At 40.5% G+C, this 20,274-nt stretch overlaps 1 protein-coding gene across 10 annotated transcripts in view; it reads left to right on the top strand.

Annotated features, from left to right (window-relative positions):
* ctnnd2b (catenin (cadherin-associated protein), delta 2b) overlaps window positions 1–20,274 on the top strand; it is a 208,216-nt gene that overhangs the window by 143,145 nt on the left and 44,797 nt on the right. For all 10 annotated transcript variants that reach the window (XM_049598396.1, XM_049598395.1, XM_049598387.1 and 7 more), the window contains 2 exons: window positions 11,179–11,311; window positions 16,094–16,307. In XM_049598396.1, coding sequence (XP_049454353.1) covers window positions 11,179–11,311; window positions 16,094–16,307 — 347 coding nt within the window. The remainder of the gene's footprint in view (window positions 1–11,178; window positions 11,312–16,093; window positions 16,308–20,274) is intronic.

Below are 20,274 nucleotides of genomic sequence, written 5' to 3'. Positions count from 1 at the left end.
GGGGGGCTTTTACATGAGGCCCTGCTTCTTCTTTATACAGTGTTGGATTATAGTGTGTGTACTGAACAGTTTGATTAGGCAGTATACTACCAACCTCATACATTGCTATATCACAGCAGTACATACTTAACTAATGCAGTAAACGCCTGTGAAGTAAGTGCTGTTCAGTGAAGAACAGATGACAGGTGTCGGTCTAGACAGAGAGAGACAAATGAGGGCTGATAAAGACAAACAGAGAGAGCTCATGCTACAACATCATTGCAAGGACAATTACATGGACTGTTGAGTTTAACCAGTGTTGTCCATCATTAATCAGCTACTGTGCTAATTACTGTATCCATCAGCTGAACTTATTGTAGACAGATCCCTGGTGGTCTGTTGCTGCTGGTCTGAGATCAGTTTGTTTAGTGAAAGTAACCAATACAACACTGGGCTCTTTTGTGTTCTGTTCTATTCCAGTCTGCTATAAATACACTGTAATGTTTTGTTGTTAATCAGCCACCTGAAGTTGTGAGATATCCCGCTGAAGAATGAATGCAGTGAGTCAGCAACCTCATCAATTTATTTTTGACTTCCTTTATTCCTGCCTCCTTTCTTCTTCTTCTGTCAGTTTACTCTGCAGGTTTACCCTACCTGTCTGTCTCTGTGTCTTTCTGTATTTCTGTACGTCTATCGGGGAATGAGTCATCAGACGCATCTCCATTTCCCCCCCTGACAGTTCTCTGTGTTGGCAACACACACATACGCGCACACACATACACACAAATATACCCGACACAAATCGCATAGTTCGCTCTCTGGTTTCAAATCGCTCTATTCCCCAAAAACCCTGACTCACAGGAAATCCTTTCAGCCCAATATAGCAGTGAGCATCATCTGCCTGCAGTCCTCACATTACAGTGCCTCGCCCTGCTCTCTGAATACATAATTCATAGATAGTTTATTCATTTACCAGATTTAATTGTCGGTTTGCCTGCATCGCTTATTGTGGTGTAAATGTTTTGGCTGTGGGTGACACGATCGCACACGCACAGACACACACACAAAGTCGCACACCTAGACAAGTGGTGATGCGAGATAGCCCACCTGGCTGGTTGGGAACAAAGAGTGGATTGACAGTTTGTCAGTACTTTGTCCCAGTCCACTGAGTCGCCAAATGAAACGTTAGGCTCTCGTGGGGGATTTCAGAGTCACACACAGATACACACATGCACACACACATGCACACACACGCGCGCGCGCGCACACACACACACACACACACATATACACACAGGCACTTGCATATATGCATATTTTTGTGAGAGGAAATATGTCAGTGAATAAGTTTCTCACACACAAGTTTCAAACAAAAACCTGGCTAATTTATAGAAAGCACAAAAGTGGCAGAAAGACGAAGTCAAGAAAGAAACTGGGATAGTATAAAAACATTTGGTGCCTTGCAGTGAAAGTATCTGCAACTGAGGTGAGGCAATTAAACTTGCTGTCAAAAATTGTTTTGAAAAATTTGTGATGTCATGTAATCTGCTTTATTTCAAAACAAGTTAAACTGTGTTTAAAAAATTGGATCTAAATTGTGATCTAAAATTGGATCACATTTTCAGCAGAGATGATGTTATGATTGACATGTTTTTGCAAAGACTGACCTCAGCCTCAAGATAGGTTAATATTCATTATTTATATTCGTCGAAAATAACAGCGGGCCTGGAAAAAAAAAAATACTGGGGTCCAAGTACCCAACCTAACTAACTTAATAACAAAGGCTGACTAAATTACTGCAAGACAACATGCTATTGCATAATTTCCACTGGGGATGGGAGGGACTTGCCTGCCAAATGAACCTGCGAGCTCATGTTTCATTTGCTCCGGCAGATGCATCTGGTCCCCTCTGCTTTGGACAGATTTCCAGGAACTTGAGATCTGACTAGCCAATCACAACCGTTCATCTGATATGGGGTGTGTTTTGAGACAATGACCTATTAAGGTGCGCTGTTAAGGCATTTTGTATTTCAAAGATCAGTTAGTCAGTCAAAAACAGTTTTTGCCTTTCCTGCTGTTTCAAATATTTGAATAGAGTGTGTAAAATCACCTCTCACGGCAGACACATTTTGCGTTTTCTGACCAAAGATTCCTGGGGACTCCGTGAGTGGAATTGCCCACTGTGAGGCTCCCCATGAACTACATACCTGCAAGGACTTCTTTTCTGTTAGTTGTCACATGGCCAATAGAAACACTGAAATGATGTAAGCCAGCCTATGCCTATTCTACTTTGATGAGTCAAAATCGCTTTGTATTTTCCCTAGTCTTATATATGCTCAGTAAAGCAAGGACTTCAGTGTCATTCTGTTTGTTCGTGTTGTCTTCCATTTTTATGTTACAAGCTGTTTTTTGTGCTACGTATTGTTTATACTGCAAACAGTTTTTTACAAATGGACTTTGATGGTGGCTGTGTTCGACCAATCACCATACACTTTACGATTATTTTTTAAAGGTTTTGCCTTTATTACAGGGCAGCTAGAGTGACTGGAAAGGGGGTGAGAGAAGGAGCATGACACACAACAAAGGGCTGCAGGTTGGACTCGAACCTGGGCCATTGCCAGGGACTCAGCCTACATTGGGTGCTTGCTGTACCCAGCAAGCTAGAGGTCACCCCAATTACCACACACTTGCATAACTCAAGATACCTACTTTGAAATAGGAGCTATAAAATGTCCTCAAAATGGCGTTAAAAGGAACTACAGTTGCTTCTAGTTCTTGCGATGTGGACACAATAAAAGGGGGGTTCCTGAACTGTGACAAAATTTCCTGGCTTATTGATGCCACCCCATCACAGTTCATCTCTGCATGCTGACGTCTGGTTACATTTGTTCATTTCCAAGCACTACTTCACTGTTTTGTTGCTTTAATTGGTTAAAGGTCTATTGAATTGAGTACAGAGGCATTTGGGTCTACGCCTGTTCATAACACCCCATGGAAATCATAAATGAACTGAGAGGTTCCAGACTGACTCACATTTGAGATTTGTTCTTGTCTTCTATTTTTTATGGTAGAGATATAAATACAGCTTTATCTTACTTTTCAATCAATGAAATTAAATGACTTGGGTCAGTGAATTATTAATAGAGAAGTTGGGCCACATTTTAAATGTAGTCATGTAATATCAGTTTTATTATAATGTGTTATTTGCTGCGTAAGACATAACCTTAACTCACCTCTGAATATTAAAAAGATGTGGTGGAGGGTTAATATACCTACATAAAAAATATCTAAAAATGGACTCACTTTAAAGAGTTATGAAGCTAAACATCCTCTGTAATTATCTTACAATATACTACTTTTTAATTCCGAGGGCCATGAAAATCACTGTTACGCACACAGAAGTCATTTCTCTGTTTTCCAGAACAGCAGTGCTATCCAAATATGTTGCATACTGTTGTTGTAACTCCAACACTAAAACAGTGCAAACATTGCCCGAGTGAACACTTTAGCCTGAAGTTCACAGATGGCTCAGTAGTATTTGCTCATCCTGCTGTGATGTTGTCGCACAGTGTTTGGGACTGGAAGCACCATATCCTCCTGTGTTCCCTTCTCTCTGGAGGGAGAGAAACTCACACACACACACAACTACAGAAAGAGAGAGAGATGCTGAGTGAAAAGTAGTACAGCTCCAGGCTAGAGTTAGTGAATGAATGAACCATTATAGTACAGCTTTCTGGGGCAGAACGCACACAGGAGAGAAGACAGACAGTCTCTCCATTTAATTTAGTTTCACTGCGACTGTAGGTAAATTCTTTTAGAGTGTTAGTCTGCTTTGGAATCTAGTTTTGTTTTATCCCAGAACAGCAACATATTGCACAACATGTCAACTTTGTGTTCGGTTTATCTCAGCGTGTTGGAGTCATGCATCAGATCTGTGGTGAATTTGTGCATTTGTTTTCTCTTTCTCTCTCTCTTTCTGTATGTGTGTGTGTGTGTGTGTGTGTGTGTGTATGTGTAAGCCCTTGAAGCACCACTGCCCGAGGCCTCAGGATGAGTTAGATCCGCTGTGATGTGCCACTTTCTCTCCAGAGCCGCAACTATTCTAGGCCGTTGTTCTGTCATGGTGTGTGTGTGTGTGTGTGTGCGCTCTTTTTTCATGTTTGTGTTTATTTCTCACCCATTCGTGGCTTCTGTTATCTCAAAATGTGAGCGCATAGTGTTTTCTCTTGTCCTGGTGTTCTGAAGCAACCTAGTTGGCAGAAAAAGAGTTACCAGTGTATTTTTCTACAAACCACAGGTACGTTACATTTGTATGTTATTTGAGATTGGAGATGCACTGAAATTTGAGGTTTTTCAACAATGCTGTGGTGAAGGTGTGGTTAGGGTTAGGCACATAAACCACTTGGTTATGGTTAGGAAAATATAATGTTTTGGCTGTGTTGGCATGTTTGTTGGCACAAAAGCTGCTGGAGGAGCAGGGATGGTCGGGGAAAATCACCCAGGTTCTTGTGCCACAAACACTGCTGGGAAATGCAGCAATGTCTAGCTAAAACACCCAGGTTCGGTGTCACAAACATCATTGGTAAACACTGCGAAGGGTCGCCAATAAACAGTCTGTGTTGTTGGTGGGTCTTGAACAGTGTTCCGCAGCTGGCCATCGTCTCACCGTAGCATAACGCCAAAGTCAGCTTTTATATTATGTCACTTCAGAAACATTGACATGATATGTATGAAACATATGGTTTGCAAAAACATTTAATGGGAATATTTTCTGGTGATTGGGCTGTCTGAAGCATACTTGTGTGTTTGTTTTGTGAGTGTGTGTGGGTGCGTAATCTATTCTGTGCCTGCAGGCTGGCAGGAAGTAGACTGTGTCCCTTCATTGATTCAAGTGTTAACCGTCCACTCTATTATATGCATAAAGTGCCACTTGTTGGTTTCTGTGTGTTCTCTTGTTGGTGTGTGTGTGTGTGTGTGTGTGTGTGTGTGTGTGTGTGTGTGTGTGTGTGCGCGCACCCACTTTGACCTCGCACTCTGAGAAAAATGTGAGACAGAAATGAAAAGACGGAAAGGTAGCAGAAAAGACGAAATGAGAAATAAGAGTGTTTTTATAAAAATTATTGTAGAGTGCCGCCAAAAGTGCCACTTTAGCCTTCAAGTAGTGTTTATTCTGTGGCCACTGATGTGCCAGTAACATCACTGTGAGCTGTTTTGATGAGTAATGGACCTGAAAAGCACTTCTGCAACCTCATTTCACCATTTCAGTAGATGGGCCTTTCAAGAAAAAGGATGGATAAACAGTTTAGAAGACATCAGTGTTGATGGACTCATATGGAAGCTTCCTGACGGCTGTTGAATGTGTTTTCTTGTAGCTGAAACTGTAACAATTACAAAGAGAATGAGCTGAGTGGATATCACTGATTATTCAGTACCCAGAGATATGTTTACTGCACCATGACATGGTCAGCTAGTTGAACTCAACTTGATGTCGATTATGTCATTTCACCTTTATCAGTTGCTCTATTTCCGAGGAAACACAGGAAGCACCAGATGATCCATCAGAGAGTGAGGAAGAAATCAAACAATGTCACAGAGACGGTTTCTGAGTTATTCTCAGTGACAGTAATACAGCACTTTTTCTGCCACAGCCTCATTATTTTCATTAATGCTGTTTTGCAACACACTAATTCAGTAGATTAGTAGATTGATGTGATATTTCAGAAGTAAACTAATTTACTACAGTGTGCTACTATGACAAGTGGTTCATGCCAGCCACCAAACTAATGTTTAAGGTGGCGTTATAATGTTACATGTTTTCCATATATTGATTTATTTGTTGCAGCCAGTCACAATATCAGCACTGATACAAATTGATTTTCTATTTTCTGCCCCTCCTTGCCCTTCTCTCACGGTTTGAGTGACAAGAAATGAAACAAGCTATGAGACAAGCTAAATGAGATGAGCCAGATGACTAGCACAACCAGCGGCCCCTCTGCCTCACTACCCACCCAGGAAACTACATTGTGAGTGGGCTGTAGCTCCAGACACAAACCTTCAGCTTAGCTGGTTATCACAGCGGACTGGTGGTGTAACAGCAGCAACAGAAAGTTTCATTGGGTCATTCAGATAGGTCTCATCGACAATGGTGGGTGTTGAATAATGAAGACAACAGCTCCCATGACCCCAGGGTTTTGTTTTTTTTTGATGTCATGAAAGTTCGTCTTTTGTTATAATTTTGATTGAGAGACCCCCAGCAAGACATGTCTAGCTGCAGCCACATTCTACTTAGAGCCTATATGACACACCCATAGAGACCGCACCCACCAACAATACAAGACAAAACCACCAAAGCTACAGTTACTTGAACTCTGCTACTACACAACGTTGCAGTGAATAGTTTTTTAACAAATACACGCTAAATTTTGCTTGAGTAAAAGTACTGCACTCTATGTTTTGTATGTAAAACATCCATCTGTAAAGTAACCACAAAAAATGCAACGTCTTCCCTTAACATGTTTGAAGTCTAGGTATGGAGAAGTATAAAATTAAAGATTTTAAGTACGGCACTAGCCTAAAAAGTGATGTAATCTCTTGTTGCACATCTCTCACACCTAGTCTCCATTAGCCTTTTTATGACTTTGCACTGGTGATAGCCATGGCCGGGGACATTATGTTCTCAGGCTGTCTTTCTGTCTGTCCATCCAGTTTTCATGAATGTGATATTTCAAGGGAAGTTCTTCAATTTTGGCACAAATGACCACTTGGACTTAACGATGAACTGATTAGATTTTAGTAGTCAAAGGTCAAGGTCATTGTGACCTCATCAGTCTTATTCTCATGAATGCGATATCCCAAGAACATCTTGAGGGAAGTCTTTAAAATTTGGCACAAACATCTATTCGGATTTAAGGATGAACTGAGTAGAATTTGGTTGTTAAAGGTCAAGGTCACCATTACCTTACATCTGTCTAATTTATGTGAACATAATATCTCAAGAACACCTCAAGGAAATTTTTTTAAATTTGGCACAAACATCTAACCTGGGTCAAGGATAAACTGATAAGAAATTGATGGTCAGAGGTCACTGTGACCTTGTCTGTTGCATTCTTGTGAACGTGGTATCCCACCCCTTTGAATATCTTTGAATTTGACACAAACATCCACTTGGACTCAAGAGTGAACTGATAACAATTTTGTGTTTGAAGGTCAAAGGTCAAGGTCAGTGTGACCTCACAAAACGTGTAGGCTATAACTCAGAAATTCATATTTCACACACATTTGAATTGCACACAAATGTGTGAAATGATGACATTTTATATCCATTAGATCAAAGATCAACTTCAGTGTAACATCATAATGTTCTGCCAAAACATTTTTCTTGCAATTTTTCAACGCCATAACTCAGGAGCAGAAGGGGAAACATTTGGTCAGATACTAAATTAGTGACACTGATCTTGGGTGTCCATTTTGAAACTGCTGATTATATAGACCTTCTCTGCTGCCATGGGGAAGGTGTGTGTGAAGCATCCATGATTTTACAGATGTGGATGTAAACGGTAACTGCAACTTGACAGATTGAAGATATAATTGATACCATTATATGTTTGCCTTCTCATTGATCGGTTTAACCCGTTTAATTTACCAGATGATTACATAAGCAGCTGGATCTCTGATAAGTTAAGCCATCTGGTTTACCAGTTATTAAAGAAGCTTCATGTCCAAAGGCATTGTTATCGCTGGTGTTCCACTCTCTAATTACAATGTAGGAAAAATCCATGCACACACACCCACCCACACACCCACACACCCACACACACACACACACACACATCTGACAGCTCGCTCAGCCATAACGTTAGATGTCTTATCAGCTAATTAACCCACAGGGTGACCTAAACAAGGTTATGTCATCTCTGATAATATTTATTGAGGCGCATGCTACTGTATAAGCATAACAACATTATATATGTTAATGCTGTGGCTGTTCATGTGTGTTTGTGTAAGAATCTGCCCACAGCAAAGCAGAAACAGAGAGAGGGACGCTGAGGCAAGAGAGTTAAAAAAAAAAAACATGAGAAAAAAGAAAAGAAAATTGTTTAAGAGAGGGAGGATTTCAAAGAGAGAGAAAAAATAACCTTTGAAATAATTCTCTCTTTCCTTCTCTCTTCAATTTCCCCATTTTTCAAACACTGGGTTTATCCCATTGGCCCATTATGAAACTCAGAGACAAAAGCTTTCTAATCCTGGCTCTTCTGCACTGCCTTTGATGGCTTGGTGTGTATGCAAGTCAGTGAGTGTGTATGTATGTGTGTATTTGTGTGTGTGTGTTTGACTACCATATAAGTGTGCTGGATTGTGCTTCTGTGTATGCTCTAAGCTGCATACTGAGTTGTCCTACAGCCCTCAGTGGTGTGTATGTGTGTTTGTATCTGCACAAACCTGTGATTGTTTGTGTGTGTGTATGTGTTTATGTTAGATTAGACTGAACTGAAATTATCTCCACAGGGACATGGGGCTGTTGCTGCATCAAGAATAAGATACATCAAAGAGAAATGGGTTCTACATTTGAGCAGAGCAAACAAGGCCTCTATATGCAGCCTAAACTTTTCACAGCTGTCAGAAAAATCTAATGAAATTGTATGTATTTAAAAGTAGAAACAGCATGAATCAAAAGTAGTAGAGCACAGTAAAACTGAATTTTAGTAAAATAATAATGTAAATCACATGTGGGAATAAAACCATGCCCCAAACAAGAAGAAAAAAATATCTAGCCCCAGTTTCAGTTGGTCCCTAGAAACCGTTGCTGTCAAGGAAACGGGATATTTTGTTGCTGCTGGCGACAGATAATCTACATCGATAAGCCCCACCTCCCTCTCCTCCCTTCGCCCCTCTCTCTGATCCCTCACTGTGACTTCATTCTCTCACATCACACCTTTCTCACGTTAATCAACTGAGTTTCTTCTTTCATACACACTCTTACACACATGTAACGGGTTAGTTAGCTTAGTTTGTGTGTATGTATGTGTGTGTGTGTGTCTATGCCTAAAGCATGCCTTTAGGCTAAAGCACTGGAAGACCCTGGTAACACACTAAAACCAAAGCAGCTGGGGCAGTTAGATAAAGGATTCATCACAGCAGGAGGAAGCTCTTACAGTTCACCCAAGATATCTGCTGTTTGTTGAACACCTTCCTATTGCAATGTATAGAGAGGCCATCCTATATGTTGAGCATCAGGCACATAAGCCATGAATCATATGTGCCAACTCCTACTAGAAAATAATGGAGAGGAATGGACTGTCTCAAAGTTCATGATTGTAAATTGAGATAAGATAAGAGAGGATAAGCCTTTACTGATCCTCATGGGGAAAGTAGGATGTTGCCACAGCACAAGGACAGAAATAAGTTCAGACACATAAAGAAAGGTAATAAATAAATTGATAAATAAATAATTAGAAGTATACACTCTAAGAGCATTTATTCATTTGTTTGCCTTTGGAACCTTACCTTTAATCAGAAGGCATTTATGCAGGAAAGGTAATTGCAGCGACATATTTTGCATACCAATGGGAGCATGCCGTTTTTTTGACAGTGGCCATGGGGTCTGCAGGTAGCATGGCAGTAACTAATTTTGGTTAGGTCATTAAGCTGTGGGATTGACAATGTTCTAGCTGGATACAAGAAATGTTGTAAATATTTGTAAGTGATAAATGTAGTGGCAAAGAGGAATGCTACATACTCATGGACATTTTGGTTTGTGCGTTTCAGCTACTGCTTACAGCATGCATCAATGTAGTCTGCCAGCATTGTAGCACAGTGTGACTTGATGGAAAAACAGCTATATATACAATAACAAGACAAGGTCAAAACCTAGTGTATGTCTGGACTGTGTATGAAATGCTAGAGGGCATTTAAATTGTAGCAATGACTTTTAATTTGAAACAAGAAGTGGGGGCAGTCAGTCATGGACTTATGCTGTTACAGCCTACAGCACTGGCCCCTTTGTTGACGTCCAGCCCAACAATACATGTTAGCGGTTAGTAGTTAGCATGCTAATTCCACCATGCTATCATGCTTCTACACTGGTTGCAGTAATGCAGGACTGTTGTCAACAGCTCTGTCAGCACCTATTTATTTTGACAGAGCAACGGCCAACGGGGAAACACCAACACTCGTGTCATCCCTCTCTCCGACCAATGGTGTAACTTTATCATCCGCTCACTTACTCACGGAAAGACTTAAGTGTTTATAGGGGTGACCTTGCATACTGCGGTCCAGGCAAAAATAACAATGGAATAAAAACAGAATCTATTAAGGAGCAATTAGTCATTACATTTAAAGCAGTATGCAAACAGTACCCACGGGCAGAGCTGTACTTGAACTATTATTGAAATACTCTCTCAAGCGAGTACTATGTACTATGATACCACCAACTACAATGTACACCAGAATAGTGGAATATAAAGTAAAAACCCGACCTCCCAACTCGCTCATGGACTTGCCTCTTTTGTTGAGCCATGACAATGAGCCAGAGAAGGCTTAGGGCTTATGGGAAATGGTTTGTTAAAGGCCGCTAGAAACAGAAACTTTGATATTATCTTTTTCTCAAAAACCCATCATCCTTATCTACACATATGAAACAAGTCACACAACACTTGTTGAGAAAAGCTCTCTCCCAAGGCTGTATATTTGGTTATTAGAATAGTTACAAATGTCGGTGGGACTTTGAATGAGGTTTCTACTTCTCGAGCAGAACCTGGGAGTTCAGTTTTCATTTTGGCTTTCTATAACAGACTCCATTTCCAGGAAAGGCTTTTCATGAGGTTTTAGAACCTTGGTAAGAGCATTACTGAGGTCGGACTGTGATGTTGGGTGATAAGACCTTGCTCACAGTCAAACTTAGAAAGGAGTTGAATGGGGTCTAGATCAGAGCTGTCACCCCAAATGAACCGTGATTTTAATTCATTCAAACTCAGCATAAATGTTGATTGTGTCTTTTTTTCGCTCTTTATTTTGATTCATCTTCATTAACCTCAATTTCTGTCTCTCTCTTTCTTTTTCTGTGGTGAGCATTTTAAATCATGATTATGGTAGGGAAACAAGTTGTCTAGTAACTGGTTTAGCTACACAGTCACATACACACAGCTCTTTCTCTGCACACATGAAAACATATTGTTTTTCTCTGTGTGTTTGTCTCTGTAGGGAGTTTGGCTGGAGGGATCCAGAGCTGCCGGAAGTGATCCAGATGTTGCAGCATCAGTTCCCATCAGTCCAGTCCAACGCTGCTGCCTACCTCCAGCACCTCTGCTTTGGAGACAACAAGATCAAATCTGAGGTATTGATCACTGGGGAGAAACAATACCAAGAGAGAGGACTTCCAGACATTTCTAAAACTCTGCTTGGCCCTATCATACACTGTTTCTTATATATACATACAGACACATACGCACAAGGGCATACTTTGGCTCTTACTGGTGACTTCCAGTAAAGAATGAGTTTAGTCAAATCACACGCACACAAAAACATACATCCCCACTCTTTCCTCTAGTGAGCAGATAGGAATGCAGATAGTGCATTGTTTGATTTTTCTGCTGAAGTTTTAAAAGTTCAGCTAAACATTGTTTCTGGAGAGGTGCGCTGTTGTTGAGTTTTTCAAGTGGGATTTTTCAGTGCTTTGAGTACCACAGGCAAGATTCCAGGGGACCAGGGTGCTTAACAAAGAGTGAGTGGGTGAGTGTGTTTGCTCGCCTGAAAATATGTTTGATGGTCACACAACAGACCAATGGAAGAATAATACAACAACATTTCCACAGTGCTTTATGCCGCCGGGTCACCATTATATAATGACAGAGGGTTGCGGCAGGTCCTTCTCATTATTTATCTGGCAATATAAATCCTGCAATGTGTAAAATGTATTTTATGTAACATAAATGAAAAATACTGCATATAACTTGAGTATTTTTTAACCTGGACCCTGTTTTCCCATGTTTCTGTGTCAAAGTGACTAAAGCTTAGTTCACACTGCACGACTTTCAAAGTAATCAGATCAGTATACTGTTCACACTACATAACCCAAAAAAGGTGTTGTAGTTTTCACATTGCATGACTGACCAGCGACAGGGGGGTTAAACACTAGGGTTGGTCACCAGGAGAAATCCCAGATGAGTATGTCATGTGATGTGTGAGTTAGGGCTCGGCATCAATTTTCAATTATCAAGGACTGATTGTTAAGGATTTTGATCAATCACAAATAATTTTGTTCGATAGTCGCAGTGTTTCCCCTACAATGCTACAGGCCCGGCGAGCCGCCGTGCCTACAAGACTGAGACGGAGGCTCTCATCGCTCTTCAAAGCCTCGGTGGCTTCCCTTGAGGCCTCTGAAAACATTACGCCATTGAAAGATGGAGGTTTCACTGAAAACTGAAGAATGTAACCCCCTGGCTGGTAACGGTTGTAAACACCCAGGAGTGAACTGGGCATGCGCGCCATTCTTCCTCTTTGACCTGGGGGGTTAAAGCTCAAAACTGGAGCAGCTGCACTCTCTTGCGGCGACAGTCTACACTGCACTCCTTTGTTTTCTCTCTTTTGAAATACTCGCTTATCAATTAATCGATAATTGATAGTTCATTTTTTTGATGATCAAATTATTCATTTGCCCATCCCTAGTGTGGGTTGAACCAAAACCTGGGGGTGCTAACTCAAAAATAGCAGACGTGACAAAGCAGCAATTTGAATAAGTTATAAAGTTGATAACTTTACACAGTCATTGCCTGCAATAGTCCACCTTCCACCTTCTCTTCGCCTCTCTCTGTCATTGTCTCTGTCTTCCTCGCAAACACCAACACACCTGGTAAAATGCTACAGTGCAGCTTGTCTGTCAATGTGCTGCCAATGTGCTGTCATTGGCTGTAGCTTGCCAGCAAAGTCCCTAGCAGCTCAAGATATTTAGCATGCTAGATTTCTGGGGAGTGTCTTCAATGCATCAGCAAGCCTCTTGGCTTGCGTCATTGAACAGTTGACACTCAAGTGCCATATAGCAAGTGTGGAGCCAACGCCAATTTGCCTCTGATCTGGAGCTTTTGTCAGGGAGCTCCAAAAACTGCTGGCAGGCAGAAGATCAGCGATAAAGTTGTGTAATATGAAGTACACACATTGGGAACATTATTTGAAATTGGTGCAAAATTCAGTGAGAGGGCTGCTGACCAAGATCCTTTTTGTTTTAACCAGAAACAGCACCAGAATTGCTATCACCAAACCCACCAGGTTCAGTTTAAATAAGTATTAATTTTAGTGTGTGCAGAGCCAGTACATTTTCACATCTAACTGAGTGTATTTGTTTTAACCAAACCAGAGTTGGTGATGGTTGGAACAGTGGAAAGATGAACCAATGCAATTTGGTGTGTTTTACAATGATAACAATACTGTCAATGAAAATGGAGTCTGGTGTGTTTGGCGATGGGGATTTCAGGGCTGTTGTGGTGTAAGCAAAAATGATCTTACTCTTTTGAAAAAAAGGTCTATCTCTGCAGGGATCTTTTCAATAATGCACTTTTAGTGGACGCACATTTACAGTTTGAACATGCCTCAAGTGGTTACATTGCAATCAAGGCTGCCGGCTGCGGCCCTCTTGTTCAAAAACAGGACCAATTTTAAAAATTGTTGTTCCCATTAGTCACTTAGACACAACATCATAGCAAAATTGGCTCCAGGTTGAAAAATACCAAAGTTACCCTTTATATTAGTTTGACTAGTTTAGCCTGTGGCAATATCAAGAAGGCACATGTGGAAAACCAACACATAATTAGCTTCATGCACTGAGAATGACCAAATACTAGACAGGCAGGTTGTAAAAATGGCCAATTTTAACTCACTTTGTTGTAGAATGTAAGGAGTGTCATTTCTGTGCCATCACCTGAGAGTGAAAGCTTTGACACACATCTTTGTTGAGGGGGAAACTCTGTCCCACGCATTCAGCTGTCTGAGCTCCACCAAACTCCACATTAGGCGGCATTAACTCCTCATTACACACTCTTAACCCAACACTGAGCACAGCCCTGTTCCTGCAGTCTGTCCTTCTGTCCTTTCAAGCCGGCATCACTCAGTGTCTCTGAGAAAACCACTGCCGTCTGTCTCTTCAATGTCAACTCAATTCAGCTCAATTCCACTTTATTAATCCCCATGGAGACGATGGATTTGAGGGCAAACAAAGTTCTTCAAACAGCAATCAGCCAACAGGCATTAAAGATAGAGTAAGAGAGACGGAGAGAGAGAGAGGCAGATTAGGAAGATGACTGATGTTGAAATTGTGTTGAAGAATGAAGTATGGTAGTATTTAGAGCAGGGCTGCCAAAACTTCAACCCACGGGCCAGATTGTTTTTTGCCCTTGAGAGAGATGCCTGGATGGTGAAATACAGGATGCTGAGGGATATGCATATGGCCTGCTGCCTGTTCAGTCTCCTAGCACCCAATGCACTGTAAAGATGTGTTATTGTCTGCTTGATTTATTCTGTTAATCACTGCTTCTGTGTCACTAAGTCAGGACTGACAGACAATTACCTGACAATAATTTTGGTTATTGATTTATAGTTTTAATACATTTCTGTTCTGTTCTCCTCTAATTTATATCATTATTAAGTCATTTCCTTTGGGATTTTTATGTTTTCTAGACAGAAGAAGCAATTGGGAAGACAATCTCTTGGACCTTGTGATGAGCACTTTCCAACATTTTACAAAGTTTTCATTCATTCATTCAAAACAATGATACCTAATCAATAGAATAATCAATATTAAAATAGTCATTATTTACAGCCCTTGCTGACATAAATACGTGTTCAATTGTTTCCTTGTCAAGTGAGGTAAAGCAATCAATATTTTGCTCATTGTAATGTCTGGGCAACTTGGTCTCACTCTCAACTTGTCAAATACCAATGCTTGGTCAGTGGCCCTTGGCGTCAGACTCTGATGCACTGAGGCACGTTTAAGCAGCTGTATGAGAGCCGACACTCCAAGCACTTACCATAGTAAAGAGTGAAAAAAACCTTCTGTGGGTGGGCAGGAGGTCAAACAAACCCCGAACTTTGATCCAGGAGACCGTGGTTTATTTCCCATTTGAAACCAAAAGTCAATCAAGTTATTTTCACAACAACAAAGTGTGCTAGTATGTAGAGCTACTATGCTTGTGACATGTGTCACACTTAATGCACTTATTTTAATCAAAATCTTTTTTTTTTCTAAACTTAACCTCATGCTTTTGTTGCCTAAACCTAAGGCATGTTTTCACCAACATTTTTAGTTTTCTTTTGAAAAGAGACTGTACACTACATCTCCTGTGAAAACATAAGTTTATTTTGAAAACACACAGTGCATGTAACATGTGGAAGTCAAGATGCCGTCTCTGATGGTCCAAAACTGACACTGGAGGGGTACCTAGAGCACTAGTTTGACATTTAGGGTGAGAATTTGACGAGTTGGGAGTAAGACTGTGTTGTTTCTGTGTTTTGATATAATTGTAATTGCAGCAATATTTTTTCAACATTATGAGATCTATTACATGAGGATATAACATCTAGTTTCTAAACAATAAATACCTGATTAGATATTTTCACCCCAAAGTGAATCATCTGTAATAGGCATCTTTATCTGGAGCACAAGAGACACAATGTACAAGCACAACTGCTTTTCCTCTGTGCAATCTCCTTTTCTGAACTGTGTCTTGTTGTTATAGAAAGCAGGCAGTCTGCCCTACATTTTCTCTTTGTCTAGACAGAGGAAAGCAGGGAGGGCTGCAGACACTTAGAGGGGTGATGGGACAGAAAGTGCGGTGGCTGGCATTTTAATAAATCTTGCATCAGTGCCAGAGTAGCCACTGTTTATTTACACGTGTTGTAAAACTAGAAAACAATATTTACATAACATTTTCTCCAACAACAGCATCAAAAGTGGGGAATTATTTTCTCAAGTTGACATGAACAAGCCCTAATGTCATGTGATATTGTTTAGACACCAACATTTATTGTTATATTAAGGGGGGAATTGGCACAAATGCATGAAAACATTCTGTTATTTGTGTATTTACCACAGCTTTCCTCCCTCCCTCCCTCCCTCCTCTGTCCTCAGATCCGGCGGCAGGGTGGCATCCAGCTGCTGGTGGACTTGTTGGACCACCGGATGACCGACGTGCACCGCAGCGCCTGTGGAGCCCTGAGAAACCTGGTGTACGGCAAAGCCAATGATGACAACAAGATTGCCCTGAAGAACTGTGGAGGCATACCAGCTCTGGTGCGACTGCTCCGGAAGACCACAGATGTGGAGATCCGAGAGCTGCTCACAGGTAAAAACAGTTAAAAAATACTTTGTTCTTCTTTCGATAATCTACTGCCTTTTCTCCTTGGTAAAATACCAGGAATTTTTCTGGCTTGCATTTGCTCATGTGTCTGTGTGCAACTGTGTGTTCACATACTGAAGATTTTCATATGCATTAAGACAAAGACACCTTTTTCCAAACCTCATTTACACTACTATGCAGCTGATAATACTGAAAGGACGACCTTGAAATCACCTTTTCAGGTGCAGAAGTTTCTTGCGATTACTTCTCATGCTGAAATGGCAGCTTAATGTTCAGCTGCTTGAGAAACTACATTTTATAACAAGAGTGAATGAAGCCAAGTGCAAAGTCTATAAATGAAAACTCACATACACTCCCATATGGCCAGGGCTACATTGAGGACTACAGTCTACAGTTTGAATCTTTTCAGAAATCTTTTAGGCAGATTCCAGTATTTTCAGATTCTAAATATTTAAATTAGACTACTTTTAAGATGACAAAATAACTGAATATTATTTAGTATTAGGATTTAGTATTTTCCCACCAGAACTTTCCTGAACATTCCTGGCAGTGTGGAAGGGGCTTTGAAACAGTAAATTTGTGCAATATTTGTTATGTCTTAATGATTTCCTTGGACGTTTTTTGGCAAGAACTATATCATTTTATGATAATCATACAAAAAAAGAAGACATTTATTTTGGTTAGACTTTTTTAGTTGTGCTGAGTTTATAAGTGCATTCCACAGGAAACATTCACTTTACAGTTATGTGTTTGAAATAGAACTTTATTTATGGTGAGAAATCTGTTTCAGTTAAAATATTCCTAGTAAGTGCAATGAATTCTCCATCCCAAACGACCGGTTAGGTCGTTTGTTTCTACACTCTAATACGTCCCACACGAGCATTTCCTAAATTAGCGCCCCTACCTGGTGGCAGGAACACAAAAACAGTACATATGACCATTATCAGTTACAGTTTTTAAAACACATGGTTACCTTTGTGAAATGGTCAGTTTGTTTAGGTTTAGGCAACATTCGGAGAAAATCATGGTTTGAATTAAAACTAGAGCACTCGGAGATCACAGACCTCCGCCAAGCAGGTAATAAGGTAATAAGTAAGTTAACTTCCTTTACGTACTTGACATAAGTTAAGTGTGTTACATCAGTTAACTAAAATATGTAAGTTAAAATAACTCAAACATCAGCTTTGGTTTCACATGGGACATGAAGTGAGGTCTCCTGTGTGCAAGTCATGTGTTTGTTTGACCAGTTCATTCACCCCTACCTCCTTCCTTAGCAGACTTTGTTTCTCTTTATGCTATGTCACCTGACTTCCTCCTTTGCTCCCATCATAATTACCATGGCCACTAGAGGTCGCTGCCTAACAATAAATGTTAATATGGGTCGTGATCATAGACTGTATAAGAAAGATGATCTACATGACAACTTCCCAAAAGTGGAGTCAAAACATCTCGGTGGCGTTGATATAGGTCTTAAACTCCACCCCTGCCATGTTAGCCAAGGAGACATGGGCCAGACTGCTAACTCAAAGTGTACGATGGTTTATGTCATTTTAGGCAGTTCTTGTCACACTGCTGTATGTTCAAGTGTTTGGTTTTTATTAGTTATTTGATGCTATAAAAAGGGGTTTTAACGTCATGATTGACAGCTATGTTTGCCAATCGGTGTGCTCACTATCAATGGTGCTGCTCGTGATTGTTCGGGCGGGTGTTTGGGTGGGAACTCGGCACCGCGGAGATCACTACTGTGCAAACTCTGGCTCCAAATTACATCACCAGGGCAAGATGGCAGGGGCCATATCAGGAATATTTTGGCTTTATTTTTGTACAGTGGGGGTAAGTGGAGACACATTGTCCCTCTTGATATACAGCGTATTGTTGTGATGAGCTGCTTGTGCAAACACAGATTGGGTTATTATTTTTGGGGAGAACAGTCTCAAAGTAATGATCTAAAATTACAGGAAAACCTTGAGCACTAATGTGCACCTACATTCTTACATAGAAATGTTCAGATGCACAGACATGATCCACTTCATATGCAGTCACATAGATGCACACATATAGACTGATACTATGTTGCCTGTTAGGTACAACCACACACACTCAGATGAGGAACATGTACTGAATATCTTGTTATACAACACACAAAACACACTGTACAGGACTCCCACAGTTACACTCGAGCACAAATACAGAGATGAACACACACACACACACACACACACACACACAGGAGAGAATTGTTTACCACCTGCCTGCTTCCCAGCACTCATCAAGTACTGTTGACTTGTCAAACTGAGATTCTGTGTAAAGGGCTGCACTGCACTTGTATCCACAGCAGGTTTGTATTCCCTGTCAGTAAACACAAATATCATCCACAATGTAAAAAAGTCAGGATTGATTAATTTGAGATTCTAAACCCACTGAGATCTTGGGTGTAAACTTGCCACCAAAAGGATTAAAGGATTACCAGCGGTGCTTCTACCAGCATTTTTGACAGCTTTTACTTTATATATCCCGGCAATTCCTTTCTAATTGGCATTCACACGGATGGCCACGGTAAAAGGACTTTTACCTCTGGAGGTGCATGGGGAGGCGACGGAGCTATAAGAGGAATACAACTCAATTTTCAAACTGATCTACATCCAGAATCCTTGGGGGGGAGTTATTCCAATCCTGGAGCCAAATGAGAAAAATGGATTTCTCTAACCAGCACCCACGCTCATGGAAACATCTCTGCTGTAGGCCTGTCAGGAGCATGATATTTCAAGACATGACATAAAGCAAGATTTTAGTTATTTCTGCTTTCTAGAACAGTTTTAACCAGTGTGTTTGACGTTGATGTTAAGAAAGTGAAGCCTGAAGCATCTACCAATTATAAATATGATTTAGCATCAGGACTTATCAGACCAGGTTGGACAAAGTCTGTTCCATTCTGGGCCAGTTAGTGCTGACAGTTGGTAGATAAAATCATACAGTGTAAGGAGTTTGGAGGTCATTGAGATGAGTCTGTTGACATGCAAGCTCAGTAGCTGAGCTGCTTCTCATGTTAAGTCATGAAAGTCATAAAAGTGAAATGAAATGAAATGATAACGTACTGAGAGTGCATATTAACGATTCTTTTCTACGACAACTAAGCAATCAGTGAAATGAAGACTGTGTGATACAGACAACCAAACAAAGATGTCTGCCAAGTGAGTGTTATTTTTCTATCCACTTCTTTGGCTTTCAGTGCAGAGCCACAGATCATTAGAGATTATCTTGTCAGTCCATCATTTAAGATAATTAAAGCCAAATTTAATGGATTTAGTGCTGCATTTCCAGTTCACTGAATTTTTCGTCCTCACACGACCAACTCTGCAATCATACAACAGTCTTGACTGGTTCAATGATGTGAACACCTGCAACTTGTAAACATGGGAATCTTTCCTGTAATTACCTTCCATCCCACATGATGGGATGGAACGCAGGCTTATGCCTCATTTCCACTGCATGTTTCGGCTCAACTTGACTTGACTCACATTTGGTACATGATGCTCTACTCTGTTTCATTTTCCACTGCCATTAGTACCCCCTCAGTGGAAGCGGGATTCTCAGTTAGTCGCCATAGTGACACTGTGTGAAGCTGCTGTGATATCATCTTCAATGTGACCCTCACTGTACATTTTCATAGGGAACCAGAGGAGCATCTGTTCTTCGACAACTGTACATTTTCACAGTTTACAGCAAAATTTTGGGAGCAGCCATTTTTTAAAATCTGGGTTTAATGAATAAAACAATTTTGGTTGCAGAGTTCATTTTGGCTGCTATTTTAGATTTAGTCTTTTGATGAAAATGCATATTAATCTTAGTCATACATTGGTCATTTTAGCCTTCATAATTTTCTTCATAGTTTTAGTCGATGACAAATTTAAAATGTTTAGGTCCAGTTTTAGTGGATGAAAGTCATTGCATT

This window comes from Epinephelus fuscoguttatus, linkage group LG15 (genome assembly GCF_011397635.1).
Source record: "Epinephelus fuscoguttatus linkage group LG15, E.fuscoguttatus.final_Chr_v1".
Lineage (NCBI taxonomy): Eukaryota > Metazoa > Chordata > Actinopteri > Perciformes > Serranidae > Epinephelus > Epinephelus fuscoguttatus.
The sequence above is the reverse complement of the archived record's forward strand: the minus strand, read 5'-3'. Positions and strand labels throughout refer to the sequence as shown.